The sequence below is a fragment of the Phalacrocorax carbo genome, chromosome 5, assembly GCF_963921805.1.
Source record: "Phalacrocorax carbo chromosome 5, bPhaCar2.1, whole genome shotgun sequence".
Classification (NCBI taxonomy): domain Eukaryota; kingdom Metazoa; phylum Chordata; class Aves; order Suliformes; family Phalacrocoracidae; genus Phalacrocorax; species Phalacrocorax carbo.
In genome coordinates this window covers 13,882,392-13,898,970 of record NC_087517.1, presented here as the reverse complement: position 1 = coordinate 13,898,970, position 16,579 = coordinate 13,882,392, and the positions used below count along the sequence as shown (strand labels likewise).

Here is a 16,579-nt window from a genome sequence, read left to right as displayed (position 1 = left end):
AGTCAAAGTCTTTTTACACAGCCAGACAGTTGAGTTGAGGCTGCAAACACGATTAGTGTGATTAGTACACACGGCTTTTAGTCTACCTGTTTACATTTCTCTTCCAAGTTTCCTTCACCGGGCCCTGAGGAAGCTGTAGTTGTCCTAGCTGGCAAATCCTCACCCACCCAACTATGCATGGTCTGGGTTTGACAAACAGGAAAGTTGATATTATTTAGAGAAAGCATAGATTTCAACTAAATCATCTAAACAGTACACATGCTGTCTTTCTGCAGAAGAGTTTTAATCAGTTACTTGCTTAATTTCAAGTAACAAAAAGTATTATCATTTGATTTAACTGGAAGAGCATTCCTTTCAGCAGAGGGCAGCACCAGCCCAAAATTAAATTCAGCCACAACTCAGGCTTACAGACATCCCTTAGTTCTCCTACAAGGCTTTGCTCTGGCAACCTCCTGATGGCCTCCATGACCATCTGAAAACCTCTACTGAGGTGCAAAGCCTAGGCAGCGCTGCACTGAGAGGGCACTTGCAACTGGCCAGTCAGGAGTAGGGGAACAGACGTTTGCATCTGCCCGCACCTATCCTCACGAATGTTTCAAAGTTCAGAGAGTGTCTCTAAGTTCAGAGGAAGAAGCACTTAAGAACTTGCAAACTCCCGACTCCAGTCTGGGCATTAGTCTGATAGATCAACACTGTCTACAAATGCCTTTTATCACGTATTTGGTATGGGCAAGATCCACACTAACATCTACTCACTTTTGACAAATATAATCATACTCTAGGCATCATCCATTTCACCAGTCTAAGGTAAATGTGGTTTTAATAACTCAAGGCACACTGGAACAAAGAAGCACTCTCTCGCGCATCACTTTGAATTAAACTAAACTGCAGATCAAATATAGATCCACTGAGATCGAGAGGCAGCAGTGACACATTAGGCAGCTTGTATTAGCACACATTGGCACAGGGCAATGCTTCAATTCTCTGATGAGCATAACTGATGTTAAGTGAGTTAACCTACTCAGAGTGTTTGCAGGCTCTAAACAAGTGTTACTTAAGTGTACTTTCCAGCAGACAATTACGTGTTAGCTGGCACTAAGCTAACAAACTATCTACCAAACCAAACCTCCTGCTTGATCCTTTTTCAGGTCTAGAATCAGATGAGTACGGACATCCACATTACTGATGCAGTAATATGAAGCACTATGGCTTCATCAGTTCATACATAATCCAAGCACATTAGCTTGGAGCACAAGTTTTTAAACACACCGTTTTCCCAAAAGACTTCTATTAGAATATGCTGTTTACATCCACATCCTGAAAAGGAAGAATTTGTTTAACAGATTTAAATAGAAAAATTCACAGAGAGATTAAATCCACATTGCTATTGTGTTTTATACAGCACACACTTAATATATCATGAAACACTTTTTCAAGTCATGGATGGTTGCATTACACGTGTCAAAGGCATCTCAAGCAAGTGCCAGCAAAAACTATGCAGCACTGAATCATCACATATTCGACTACTGTTCTATAATGGATTACAACTCCGTGTGAGTGCTGTTGTTTCGTGACCTGGGCACAAAGACCATGGCAGAAATGTTCATTGTTTCTGGAAAGCCAGATGTTACCCCAGAAATCAAGCTGATGAAGGCTAGTCTGAGTAACTTTGCTCCTTCCAAAATGGCATTTGTTGCAAAAGCATGTTTCAGGACTAGAAAGAAAGCTTACATTTCATTAACTACTGAGAAACTTTTATTATATAATAAAATGGCATGATAAAAGTCTGAATTTCAAGGGGGAAAGCTCCCACATATAAGCTAAGACGGGAGAAAAGCTACAGAAGTAAGATGGTTTGTAATGAAAACAGGCACTTTAATCCACATGGATCTTCAAAATCCAAGTATGGCAGACATCCATCACAGTGCAGAGAAAACAGCCTATGGTCTATTTATTGGATGGCTCTACAATGCATCATGTAAATATCACCTCTAACCTCCATTTTCAAAATAGATATATCACCTATACCTATGCAGGTGTGTGTGCATTATATAAATGGCATGTACACACAAACATATTATGCACAGATAATATAAGCACGAGTATATACATTCTGTGAAGCAATTTCTTGTTATCTTGTAATATCATGCACTAGATGTTACTGTTTCAAGCAAACTGAGAAAATATGCGTGTATTACTAACTGCTTTCAACTCAAAGGATACTAGAGGGCTGTATAAAGTGAAGAGATTAATTTTAAGGAAATCTACCCCAGCACCATGTTTCCAACAAGCATGTGATGATTTTCTGGCCACTAACGTTGGGAAAAGCTACTTTCCTTACACTGTGTACACTAAAAACATTTGAGCTCTCATAGCTCTCTAGCATTCAATTCAAAACAAACAGAAAACGACTGCTACTATTTTGGAAACACAGCTAGGACAAAGAGACCCTTTTTGTTCTAATAGCATTAAAGCAAATAAACAGTGAAGTCCACCAAATGCCATTTTTGATATGTTACACTATTTTTCCTAACACTGACTATGTTTAAATGCCTGAAAGTAGTTCCTCTGTGCATTTAGGCTGAGTTTGACTTCTTGAGGAATACCCTTTGGCTAAAAGACTGACCTCAGCAGTATGGACATAGTCCTATTTAAGACTTCATCAACTTGAAATGAAATCCTAAGGCCTAGTTCTTTGATAACCTGCCTCTTCACAGAGTCCATGAGACACACAAATCTGTTGTAGGAATATTGCAAGAGTGCTAAAGAAACCCCTGACCCAGAAAGGCAAGGGCCTGCGTCTGGGGAATATTAAAACAATTTGCCATTCAAAAGCATTTCTGCAAACACTCTCTTCGCCGCTGCTACCGTAACAGGCCATGACCAACAGCGTTTATTGCCCAACACCAGTAAAGATGAACAATATCATTTCAGCTAACTATGAGTCTTTGGGAGTGCTTTTATAGTGAAGCTTCTGTCCCAGAGTTGCTCAAATCAGCCTGAAGCTAGATGGAAAATTAAAGCTCCAGGAAAGATTATAGATGTCTCATGGCATCACATTGCAAAGGAGCCCAACTTCATTTCCTCGGCAGCGTTTGCCTTCCTATCTATCACTGGTCCTCCTACAGATATCGCAGCAATATTTTATCTAAACTTGTTCTGGGCTTTATTGATAGATATGATTTCTTGACAATATTTCTTGACAAATGACTTCTAGGACTACTATGAAGAATCTGCTGACCTGCAGCTTTCTCTCCAAAATCTTCCGTGCTCTGGTGTAATTCAGAAACAGTTTCTCAATTAATCAGTTTTAGAAAATAAAATCTGATCCCAAACTTGTTTTCTTTGGACACCTCTAGACTTCACCCACAAACCAGTGGTGCCAATCCAAGGAGGGCCCTACCCCTAGGTGGTCTGAGGCAGACTTAACCTTAATGCAAATCACAGTAACACAAGCACTTTCCAGGGCTTTTTGATTCATTGCAATAGTTCTAGTTTCTTACCAAGTCCCATCTACTGTCTATATTCAAGGGCAGCTTGGCCAAACTTCGTAACAAGTGGGACAGTTGAAAAAGTTTTCCCAGTTACATAAGTGGAAGGCAGAACATGATGTACACATGACATGAGGCTGCCCATCACATCTAAAAATGCATTCAGGCTTGTAAAACTACTGTAGGAATGTTTCATCAACAGAAAAGCCAGGCAGGATATCTGGCACAAGGGAAAAATTTCTTCTTCCCTAAGAGTAGCAGTCTAAATGACGATCGGGCAATTCAGATCTTGTTATGTATCCTAAAGACCAGAGCTTCACTGATTAACAAGACAGTGGGCAATGACATTGGCCATTCACCTTGGAAGGCCTTGCTCCCCTTCAGCCTGTGAAAGTTCCTCCTAAACACTAAGATCCTGAGTGCCCTCACAGATGACTCCACCCCCTCAAATGCTGAGCACTCATGTTTAATAAAAGTTTCCATTCACCCAAACCTTGGACATAAGGCTTCTTTAGGCTTTGGCCAGAGTCAAATCAGAAGCCTCATTCTAATTTCCATTCTCAAACTGATGGCTCTTTTCCAAGATTAAAGTATTTTCTCAAACAGAACCTGAGCCTGTAATCCAAATTCAATAAGCACTTTACCTACGTAAGGATTGCACAATAACTTTGCTCACGATATTAGTGATAACATGGTGAAGTTACTGACTTAATGTCCTCAGACCAGTCACCACCATATTCGCATTGCCATTTTGTGTTACTTTTCTGTGTGGTAATTAACTGGGTTTTGTAAAATGATTTCATCAAATCTTAAACACTTCCCAGAGAAAAATCAGAATTAATGCCCTGTTAGGGCAGAGGGGAATAAACCAAGGCAGAGGAAAGTCAAGTGCACCACACAAGGTTAGATGCTAGTACAATCAAAATTAAAGCTCAGTTATCTGAAATCCTGATCTGTGCCCTGCCCGTCAATATATTCTGCTTGGGGAAAAAGCAGCAAGCTGGCTGTATGTGCAGAAATTTTGAACAGGTGCTTTCCTTGCACTGGAACCACATCCCATCCAGGTCTCCACAAAGGGCTGTGTGACCTGTTCCTGTCCAATGGCTTTTGTTCAGCATGGAGGATAAATGTCTTTCACCTTTCTTCTAGCACTGCTTGCAGGAAGTAAATCCTAACCTGAATGCAGGGTAAACACCCATAAGTATTAACAATCTTTAAAACAAGACAAATATTTACCTGTAACACACTGCAGATGACCTTATTTTAAACAAAGTTTGACAATAATTTTGACTGTACATAGTTCATAGCTATGACCAGCAGCTTAAATGGTTTCTGCCCTGAGAGGGAATCTTGACATTTTGTCAATGACGCTCTGTAATATTAACTGTATGTTCATCAAAGTACATCATGTTGTTCTTGTGATAACAGAGCTTATGTTTAGCTACAGATATCGTTCCACATGAGAATGTAAACTGTATTATGCACAATAGCGTTTCCTTTGACTAAGTTTCCTTCTGATTTTGCTGCTTAGAAAACATGATCTGTAGTTCAGGTGAGGTGTCAGACAGGCAAAGTGTGCTCATTAAGCGTGCTCAATTTGTCATCATAAGCATATGCGATGTTTCTTGGTAAAGCTGTATCATTCAGTTTGAAGTAGTCTTTAAATGTCACTTTTTGTTCTATTTTTCTTCAGTGCCTTAACGCTATGGGGCTGGGCCCTCCCTCCATGACCATCACACACAGTGGATAGCAGTAATGGATAGACAATCACTAATAAAAGGATAATCCCACTATCAACTGAAAACATAATGCATTTCTTGAACATATCCCTTAATTGCTACCATAGGATCAGATCTGCACGACTAAGTGCCATGTGCACACAGCGGCCACGCACTTTCCCCACTGACAAACGTCATTTACATACCTCACCAACAGCATGAGCAAGCTTTGTTTTACATGCATCTGCTCAAAAGTAAAATCCAGACAGAACAGCATGGCCATCACACATACAGATGCCACTTGCTTTAAGGGAGCATCCAGTAACTCAAATCTGAGTGAGAACCACATTGGCTGCAGAACTACAAGTCTTGGGGGGAAGAGTCCCTGCTCCCATGAGCAGCTGAGCACTGGCATCGCTGCTCCACCAAGTCAGCTGCAGTAGTATACGTGGACTGGACTATGCTGGCTAAGACTCCTCAGTACCAAAAATAAAGTTTGCCCTTGTCAGCTTACAGGAGCTGAGCTGATGGCACTGCTGGTCTCAAACCCAGATTCTACTGAAAAATATTTTACACTTTTTACATGCCTCTTGTAGTACCTTGATCATTTGAAGACTTAATTAGCTCCTCTCCCTCTCCCCCAGAGCCTCAACTGATGTCTCTGTTTTTAGGTTGTGACACTGTTTACAATGCATGGTCTGCTTTGCACTTAGAAAACCTCAGATCTTGACGGCCACCATAAGGGCAGAATCTTCTGATCCTTAAGTACCCTCCATGAGGACAGAATCTTCTCATCCTTAAAGAAATCATCTTGATATAAAAAAGGTACTTTTTTTCCCAGGTTATAGTCTCCAAAAAAGGAGGATAATTTTTTAATTGTGTTCTTCAGAACGTTTCACCTGCTTGGGTTGGCCCTTGATAATCCAGTTCATCACTGCATAATGAATTTATTAGTTTGTTAACTACAGTCCTGACAAACATAATAGCCCATGATTGCTTATAAATCCTTCGCTGCTGTTTCTTCTAAAGCCCATGGTTTGTACTATGTTCTTAATAAAATCATAGTACAGCAACAGTATGATGAAATAAAGATCACCTGGGCATTCATTTTTGGTAGCTTAAGTTATCTACAGGCATCAGAGGCAAATCCAAGCCACGTGCAGGTTTAACAGAAAGAATTCAGATTCAGTAATCACTTATCAGCCCCCAAAGCACTTGCCCAGGTACTGCTCAGGTAAAGTTTGCTGGAAGTTTTGCCAGAGCTCTGCAAGTCTTTGAAACAGATAGAAGGACAGACACCACACTGAACACCCACTCCCCACAGCTTCACAGCAAACAGCCAATTTTTTTCAGCAGCTGCGGATACTCTTCACTCAATTTTGCATGCAGCAAGGATGACCCCTACTGGTGGAATATTTGTTCTACTGAGCAATATGCAGAGACTTTGCTTTTCAATGTATATTCCTACTTAAATTATTTACAACTCCCTCTCGGAGACTACCAGCAGAATAAACTGCTTGAGGTTTACTTGAACTGTAACAGAGAAGCAGCTTCTTTGCCTGTTTCTTTCTGACTTTGTACATGGAAGCATCAAAGTGGAAATGCATATTCTAGATCTAAGTCCAGGATTTAAAGTCCCCTTTTTCTCTGAGGTAGACTATCTTGCAGAAGCAAATTTCAATCCCTGCAGAAAGACTTCAGAGAAGGGGATGAGACATGCTTCTCTAGGTCCAATCAGCTGTATGCCAGAAAGCAAACAGCATGCACCCAAAAAGCTTCTTTGAAGCCTTGTGCCAGCTATCAGATAATGCTGCAGTTGCAGCAGCTTTGATACCCAGTGATCTTTTCATCAGAATAAAATAAACACTAATAAGAAAAATAATTTTCTTATTTCCAAAGTTATAAAATAATATGTTATTCTAGTATTAAACCAATGTTTTAAGCGTATGTAGAATGTAAAATCTCATAGAATTTTTATGTCCTGAAATGCTTAGTTGTTTTGTTGTTTTGTCTTTGGGGTTTTTTTGTTTGTTTGTTTGGGGTTTGTTTTTTTTTTTTTTTTTTTTTTTCTTAATCCAAGTACATCTCAAAGCCTTTAACTCCTGCTGGAACCTACTTCTATGTCTAGACTGGGGAGAGAAGGTAATTTTAAATTGTGTTACAGATGCCAGGTACATAAAACTACATCTCACTTTTCTCTTGGGAAAGATAAGTATCACTGCCCATTTTAGCTTGCCTGACACTTGCACCTACAGCAAGATAAAGAACAAGGTAACTGTATTATCCAGGCCCGACCTAAATGTGTCAAATGTTTTCCAGGTTGAGACAAACACACAGCTCTTAAAAGGAAAGAGTTGAGAGCCCCTGGCAGCTAACTGATTTGTTTACTTTCTTTTATCAATATTATAACACAGAAGTAGTGCTAGATTTCATTCAAGTCTACAAAGCACAGAGCCTTCACCTAAATCAACAAAAACCTAGAGATAATTCCAAACTGCTCAAGAAAAAAACACATTTTCCAACTCTGATCTTTTTTTGCATGGTAATAGTACTTAAAGTCACACAGCTAAGTACCTACTAGAAAAAAAAAAGTATATGAAGACACAGAATCAGAGAATCCTAGGTTGGAAGGGACCTCAAGGATCATCTAGTCCAACCTTTCTAGGAAGAGCACAGTCTAGGCAAGATGGCCCAGCACCCTGTCCAGCCAAATCTTAAACATGTCCAACGTGGACGAGTCAACCACTTCCCTGGGGAGATTATTCCAATGGTGACTGTCCTCACTGTGAAAAATTTCCCTCTCATGTCCAATAGGAATCTCCCCAAGAGTAACTTGTGTCCATTCCCCCTTGTCCTCTCCATGTGACTCCTTGGAAAAAGGGAGTCTCCATCTTCTTTATAGCTGCCCCTTAAGTACTGGTACACGGTGATGAGATCCCCTCTGAGCCTCCTTTGCTCAAGGCTGAACAAACCCAGCTCTCCCACCCTATCCTTGTATGGCAGTCTTCCCGGTCCTTCAATCATCTTAGCGGCCCTTCTCTGGACCCCTTCCAGCCTGTCCACATCCTTTTTGTATAGAGGGGACCGGAACTGGACACAGACATGCTTCAGAAATGTGTCTTTACTGAACTGGCAATTTGGTTTGGACAGTGAGGTAGGTAAAATAGAATCATAGAATCGTTAAGGTTGGAAAAGACCCTTAAGATCATCGAGTCCAACCGCTAACCTATCGCTGCCAAGTCCACCACTAAACCATATCCTCAAGCACCACATCTACCCTTCTTTTAAATACCTCCAGGGATGGAGACTCAACTACCTCCCTGGGCAGCCTGTTCCAATGCCTGACAACCCTTTCGGTGAAGAATTTTTTCCTAATATCCAACCTAAACTTCCCCTGGGGCAGCCTGAGGCCATTTCCTCTCGTCCTATCACTTGTTACTAGGGAGAAGAGACCGACCTCTGCCTTGCTACAACCTCCTTTCAGGTAGTTGTAGAGAGCGATAAGGTCTCCCCTCAGCCTCCTCTTCTCCAGACTAAACAACCCCAGCTCCCTCAGCCGCTCCTCATAAGACTTGTTCTCCAGACCCTTCACCAACTTTGTTGCCCTTCTCTGGACACACTCCAGCACCTCAATATCCTTCTTGTACTGAGGGGCCCAAAACCCAACATAGTACTCAAGGTGCAGCCTCACCAGTGCCCAGTACAGGGGCACTATCACCTCCCTGCTTCTGCTGGCCACACTATTCCTGATACAAGCCACGACGCCATTGGCCTTCTTGGCTGCCTCAGCACACAGCTGGCTCATGTTCAGCCAGCTGTCAACCAACACCCCCAGGTCCTTCTCCGCCATGCAGCTCTCCAGCCACTCCTCCCCAAGCCTGTACTGTTGCCTGAGGTTGTTGTGACCCAAGTGCAGGACCCGACCCTTGGCCTTGTTGAATCTCATACCGTTGGCTCCGGCCTGTCGAGGTCCCTCTGTAGGGCCTTCCTGCCCTCCAGCAGATCAACACTTCCACCCAGCTTGGTGTCGTCTGCAAACTTACTGAGGGTGCACTCAATCCCCTCATCCAGATCATCAATGAAGATATTGAACAGGACCGGCCCCAACACTGAGCCCTGGGGAACACCACTCGTGACTGGCCGCCAATTGGATTTGACTCCATTCACCACCACCCTCTGGGCTCGGCCATCCAGCCAGTTTTTAACCCAGCATAGAGTGCACTTGCCCAAGCTGTGAGCAGCCAGCTTCTCCAGGAGAATGCTGTGGAAGAGAGTGTCAAAATCGGGGTTTTTTTTGGTTTTAAGTTAGAATTTAACCTCGTTACCCTTATAACCATTTTTTGTTGGGTTTTTGTTGTTGTTTTTGGTTTTGTTTTGTTTTTAAGAACAATAATTAGCACAAATACTTCATCATTCTGGCTTACCTTTCTCACATCTGAGCTCTTTGGTTCTGTTGTCCAAGTTATAATTCTAGACACAGCAAGTCTTGTCTCACTAGAGTTCACAAAGTCTGTTGGATCCATCTGTCTTGCCAGGGACTCAATATACTTCAGGATAGCAACTTTCACCTGAGAAGTGAAAAGGCATTTGTTAATCTCATGAGCTGGCAAAGACAAACTTATCCCATAATAAACAGATACTGCTACAGATTGACAAGACCTATGTCACATGGGGGGCAAAAATATCCCTGTGACATGTCTCTACGTCATGTTTCAAAAATCAAGAGCAACTTTCTACACAGTATAAATTTTGTGTAGTAAGAGTCTGGAATGGTGTATCAGAACTGGCCTGAAATACCTATCTCTGCTTGGTCATTTGCATAAGCGCATCAGTACTCCACTATGCTGTTTCCACCAGCTGTTATTGTTCCAGATGCCAAACCATACTTTTCAGTCTCAAACCAAATGCCTGTGCTGGAGTCTCAAAAGATCCAAAATTTGGGAGATTGAAGATTTGGAGATTTTCTCCAAACCCTACAGGTGCTACGTCTGAGCTGTGCAACAAGCGCTTGTTAAGGTGTGCCTAGGGTCCCAACTTCCCAAGCCTTCAGACAGGGTCCGGTCCCTTCTGTCCTGCACAGCCAGGTTTTCTTCCCATCAGCTCCAGGGTGAAGAGGAATTTTCCATGTCTAAACTTTACTCTAATACACTCCCGTGTGCTTAAAGCCCAACTCTTACTGACTTGTGATGAGTCATAGGGCCCTATTTTAAAGATATTTAGATTTATTAAAATGGAGAACGAGAGAGTTAAAAAGTTGCCGATACTATTTCTATATTGTGCAGATACTTATAATTAGTTATCTTACGAATTCTATGCTTTACGGTATATGCCTAACAAGGCAAGCTAAGACAACCATGTTGATGCTTTAGCGAAAAGGCTTTTGATACTGACCTTCAGGTTTGGTGTTTGGGTCTGATCTACAATAAATCTCATCAAAATATTAAATTGTTGATCAAATGGAAAAGAATCCCTGTCCAAAGAAAACAAATACAAAAATGAAATGCAACGTATATTTTCAGGAGTAAATTAACTCAATACATTAAAGTTTACACAACAGATTTCAACACCTGTCATGCTTTTCTTAATTTTACCATCAACCAGAGAAACTCCAAGTCTAAGGATTAGCTGATTATTGATTTAATACTGGAGAAAACTGCTAAATCAATAATACCTTTATACCCTGTTACTCTATCTGTTCTCTGTACACTTATTCAGTTTTTGGCATGCCTGTCCATTCCTCCTTCATTTCAGGCTCTCCTTTGTCCCTTATCTCTAGTAGCAGCCTGGTTTATCTTGTTCCCAAGAGTTCATATCTGGTTTTGATTTCTCTCCTCTTCTTCCCTCCTCTATCTTATTTTCTCCTGGATTACTACTACTACTTTCTTAATTATCCTACTTCCAGGATGAGCTGAACTTTAGCATAACAGTATCCTGTGCTGGACATCCTTAGAAAAGGACATGGACTGCAGAATTGGTGTGCACATCACGGTAGCATTCAAGGTCTTATCCTGACATTACCATTATTGGCTGTTTGAACAACATGAATGCTCTGAGCTTTGTGGTAAAGTACCGTTCACATCCTCAATATTGCAAATATTTTTTTTTCCATCAATCAAAAAGAAAATTGGTATGAAAGCACATGCACACCAAAAAACCAAATCAACTAAATTAATCAGTTACACATTTTAAACATCATGCTTTAAAGCTATCTATTTAGACAAGAGACAGGCCTTTGTAATTCAATGCTTAAAATATTGTGACATAACTTTGTTCTCCTTTATTTTGGTATTCATCAGGATTGAGCCCTCAAAATACACAGCACTGCTAGGTTTCTAAAACGTTCATCAGTTGCCTTCCCGTAATCTTGCAAAAACCTCCATAACATTTGCTACTCTACCTGGTGACATCCAGGGCTTTTTGAACTTTTGCCTGGACAGACCCCAGCAAATCTGCTCCCATTTTCTTTAGTAACTGGGTCAGAAGAACAAAAAGCCAATCCTGCAAGTCATCTTTATGAATGATGATGAAATCAACCAGGGTTTCCAGAAACATGCTGAAGACCTATAAACAAAACAAGTGTCACAAAAAGGAATACCAGACTTGAAAGAAAAATAATCAAAGGGGAGGGTTTACAATCTGAGTTTCAGGATGATTTTGTTATAGACAGTTTCATGAATGAATGATTTTAGTCACTACATTGCTCTGGGGAAAAAAAAAACCAGACAAGACATGTCTAAAATGTGTCATATTAAAATACTACATGAAACAAATGAAGGAAGGGGGAAGAATACACTTACTCTCTGTTGTGAATTCCACGGCAAAGCAGGCCATGCAACAAAACAAACCACTCGTTAGCACACATAGTGATCAAGGCTCATTGTTCAGATGCAGTTTGTCAGCAGATAAAGGATACATTCATTGAAAGTTTACATTTTCATAAAACACTATCTCTTCTCAGCGGAGTCAGCTTAAAACATTATATACTTTAGATCAGATCCAGACTCCTCACGCTCATTAAAGTAACATGTTTATATGTAACAAAGCTTACATATGTTTAACACCACAACTAATGAATCTGTAGCAATAATTCTCTAAAATCAGTGCAGATGACAGATCACCACTGCCACAGAGGACATACTCGAGTCCAGTGTGAAGTAAACCCTCACTTACTCAGAAATTGGAAATATTTTGCAAACAAATAGCTATACCTTCACCCTTTCCACTACACATACTGAACTTTTGAGAGCCAAAGCATTAAGACCTTACAGGTAGGAACTGCCACACTCTGTGAGGTCTGTGGAACAGCTAGTCCAGACTATAGTTATGGCCAAAAACGCAGACTTCAAGCAAGACCTGTGATAGGCGACTATGCCTGCCCAAGGGACTTGCACTTGACAACCATTTATTAAAACTCATTTACCAAGTGCTCTGAAGTACAAATATTTATACAACTTATTCTTTCTCAAACTGTATTTAACCCAAGAGCAGATGTTTTTATCCAGCCATTACTGGTTGCCCCAACCAGCAAACCTCCTCAGGAAAAGACATGAAACTCCCTTTTCCCCTTTCCCTGCTGCTCCTTACCTGTCGACGGAAGACCACGGGGTCCAAACACGCCTATGTGCCCAACCTCCCCATTCCCTAGTCTGCTTCTTTTTAAGAGATGTCTGTAAATTCATGCCTCAGCCTTTAACTTCAAAGGTTAGTGTTATAAAGAAGGCAAAAATGGCTCTATTAAAGACTTTATTTACGAGATCCAGAACAATGAGACTCCATATGGCTCCCAGGCATACACAATACACAAATCCCAGTGACCATGATGCTCATCACATTTCGTGGACCTCACTCTACTATGTATCACCAAGACACTCCCTACAGAAGTACAGATAAAACTGAACCTCTCGCTCCAGGAGCCGACATCTGAAAGGCATTAGGTTGCTCCTTGGGAAGCACAGAGTAACCAGTTCCCAGCAACATAAGACAGACTGAGACACATCCCTTCATTGTAAAACAGATAAAAATCAAGGAGATATTTATAAATGCCAGTTTCCCCCAGCAGATGGCAGGGGTAGAAATACAAAACATTCATTTTGGAACAGTGTCAAATGTGCACACATGGTAACGTAAGCGAATGAGCCAAGTCTTTGTGATCTTACCTTGCTGTGGGGGTCGGCAAACATGCGAGTAAATATTTCACATAGCCTTTTTAACTCGACTCGGCTAAAATACATAAATAAAACATTATATTAATGATAAAGCTCTAACTGCAGCAAAAAAGCTAATAAATATTTAAACAGCTGAAAGATCTAACCTTCTTTATTTAAATGTTACTTAAATCACACTTCTGAAAACTGTATCTAGGCAAAGCCTTAACTAGCATTCCATTTTAACTTCCAGGATCACCAGCCTTATACTACGAAATCTAATAAACATTTTTTTAAATCATAAGCCAGACAACATTTGCATTTTCTGCTGCTTCTATTTTCTTCTGTATTCTGGACCACAGAAGACAACTTGAAATGTGCACATCTGGGAGGTGTTTACTTTCTGCCTGCATCAAGGTCTTTGACTCACTGAAACACGGGTCTTTTGCAGCCTAAGAAAAGGTTTCTTAATTTTCCTTTGTGTTGGGGAATTCAAATTTTCAAGTCAAATCAGAACTTCATGCTATTTGCATATAGACCAAATATTTATGTTTAGCATAAGATCTCAGTTGCTTCAGTAAAATCAGTCTAGAATCACACAGTATTAACAGATACCAGAACTACTCTAAAGTCTCAGAGCAAGCACATTGAGGAGAAAAATACATAGAAACGGAAGGCAGATTAACAAGTGGGCAGCCTAGTAAGTCAGAAGACAATTAAATCAAGGCACAATCTAAATTCTTATCAGTAAGAGATTATTAGGTACTCAGTAATGCTCTTTTTATGCCAGAGGAAAAAAGAATCATGTAAGGGTCCCATTCATAAGACACTGAGTTTGAGTAAAATGCAGAACTGTTTGGTGCCAAAGCTCTTATTTGCAGTGTACTGAAAATACAAGTCTTCGTTTTCCTGTAAGGCAAACTGCCAAAGAATGCAGTAGTTTTGCTGCTTTATCGTGCAAACAAAAACAGAGCAAGATGGTTAGGTAACATTTCCTGCATACTATGGATGCAATTAGATATTTTTCACAATTACTGTGTCATTAGAGCAACTGACGAAATGCACATCAATTGCTCAGAGAACATCCATTCAGATCTTGACTACAGGCACTCTCTTTCCAGAAAGACATTAATTCTGCAGTCCACCAACATACCTCCCTCTCTCTCAAAATAAGCTTCCAAGAACAGGCCAGAATACGCTAGTAGTCTACAATTATTTTACACTAGTAACACAGGACATATTTTCAATCAAACCTATGTATGAAAGGCTGATCAAGTTTTTAAAAAGGGCACAAAAATAATGGTCTTAAGAGTTTGATGTAGAGGAAGAAGCCTTTGTAATGGTGCCAAAGCAAGCTGTCAGCTTCATTCAGGATGAGACTGCACAGCCTCAAAACGTCTACTCTACAACACTCTCCTGATTTCATGCAGATTGCAGCTCTCTGAATGAACTCCTATTTATTACTCTAATGAATTTTCTTTTCAGACAAAGGTTACATGAAGACAGCAAGCATAAGTGTGTCTCCCTTTAAAAGCTCATGGACCCAAGGTAACAATGCAAGTACTAAATTGAAACAGGCAGTGGAAGAATGTTTCCTTAAGGGACTTGTTGGTCTTGTTTTATTTAGAAGACCTTATGGGGAGGCCTTAGAGAACTAGACTGCATGAAGCTGTATGAAACAAAGAGGATAGGTAATCACCATGCCACTTTGCATGCACATCTTTCTGGATATGCAAATCCCAGCTAATATAGGACAAGCATCTTTCAGTTCAGAGTACTAAAGAAAAACCTCGCCACATCACTGCCTTTTATTAAACTTGTTATACTACAACAGAAGATACCGGGTTTAATTAGAAAACAGACAGACTTGCCCCTTGGACTAATGACCTTGACAATGTTCTGCAAGGTGCCGTGGGAACAAACAGGATGATAAAATCTAAGCATTAGAACAGGCACCAGATCAACCTTGGTTCAGACCTGAACCAAGGAGGAAGCAGACCCAAAGCAAACCAAAATAAATATACTCTAGAGAACTAAAACCAGTATTAAAAACACCAAAAAACTCTGCAGGGGTGTAGTTTCTGGGGCAGGTTTATAAACTATTCAGGATCAAAGCTAAATAAAGGTGCTAGCTTGAGAGACTAGTGACAGCAGCACAATTCAAAAACAGCAACCAGCAGGATTGAAAATCAGTTGAATTCTACTGGCATTTCTGCAAAGAGCTACTCATCTGGATACACAGCCCATCACCCAACCTTCTCTACATTTCTTTCCTTTATCTATCCCCAACAGCACTCAATATTTTGGTTATAATCCTCACACACCTTTGTGGCAAAATCAAAATCTCTCTCAACTTTTTCATGCAACTATACGAGCTGCCAGAGTCTTTCCAGAAGGTTCGTTAAAATAAAGAGGGTAAAAAAGACAGCATACCTGTGTGAAATACCTTTTTAAAGACTCGTAAATAAACCACATCAAAAAGCATCTCTGATCTAGAGACTCTAACTACTCATATTAAAAACCTGTAGCACTCCCCATTTAAGGACTGCATCACATCATGTGCTAGAATATTTTTACGATGGCAAGAGAATAACATTTCCAGACCTCCTCTCAGTACATTTTCATTCATTCTGTTAACAGAAACCATCAAATATTTTCAGCCAGCAAAGGCTTTTTAAAATGAAACAATTGCGCAAATCCAAGTAGATAGGCTATAAACCATGCAAGAACCACTTATAAACTTTGTTATAATTTAAGTACATAATATTCATAACAGGAAAATAAAAACATGGCAGCTATTTCTGAATGTTAACTTCAAAGAAGCCAAAAGATAAACAACTTGTTTCCAAATACTTTCACTATAAATGAAGGGTAAAAAGCCTATGGCCTGAGCACCAGTTGTCTTTTGTTAACATGACCTGTGGCCATATGTAGTTTCCACATTACTATTGGGTAATTCTAGGATCTGTTTTAATGTGTGATGTGTCAAAGGTGTTTGAAGGGTTTATTTGGTTTTCAGCAAGGGAAAAAAGGGCTGCCTCTCCTACCACAGGCAAAGTTTCAGGAGTTGCTATACCTACTTCATTGCCTTAAGAAACCTCGCTCTACATTCTAAGCTACACCATTTATAGGAGACTCCAGTTTCTGATGAGATTTTTAGAGAGTTACAAATATTTATAATTATACCTAGCTCAGCCTTCATAAAGAGTCAAACTATACCCAACAT

At 40.3% G+C, this 16,579-nt stretch overlaps 1 protein-coding gene across 1 annotated transcript in view; it reads right to left on the bottom strand.

Annotated features, from left to right (window-relative positions):
* CLASP1 (cytoplasmic linker associated protein 1) overlaps nucleotides 1-16,579 on the bottom strand; it is a 188,584-nt gene that overhangs the window by 38,117 nt on the left and 133,888 nt on the right. The window contains exons 28-31 of the mRNA XM_064451239.1: nucleotides 13,366-13,429; nucleotides 11,607-11,770; nucleotides 10,601-10,679; nucleotides 9,634-9,777 (exon numbers count right to left, since the gene is read on the bottom strand). Coding sequence (XP_064307309.1) covers nucleotides 9,634-9,777; nucleotides 10,601-10,679; nucleotides 11,607-11,770; nucleotides 13,366-13,429 — 451 coding nt within the window. The remainder of the gene's footprint in view (nucleotides 1-9,633; nucleotides 9,778-10,600; nucleotides 10,680-11,606; nucleotides 11,771-13,365; nucleotides 13,430-16,579) is intronic.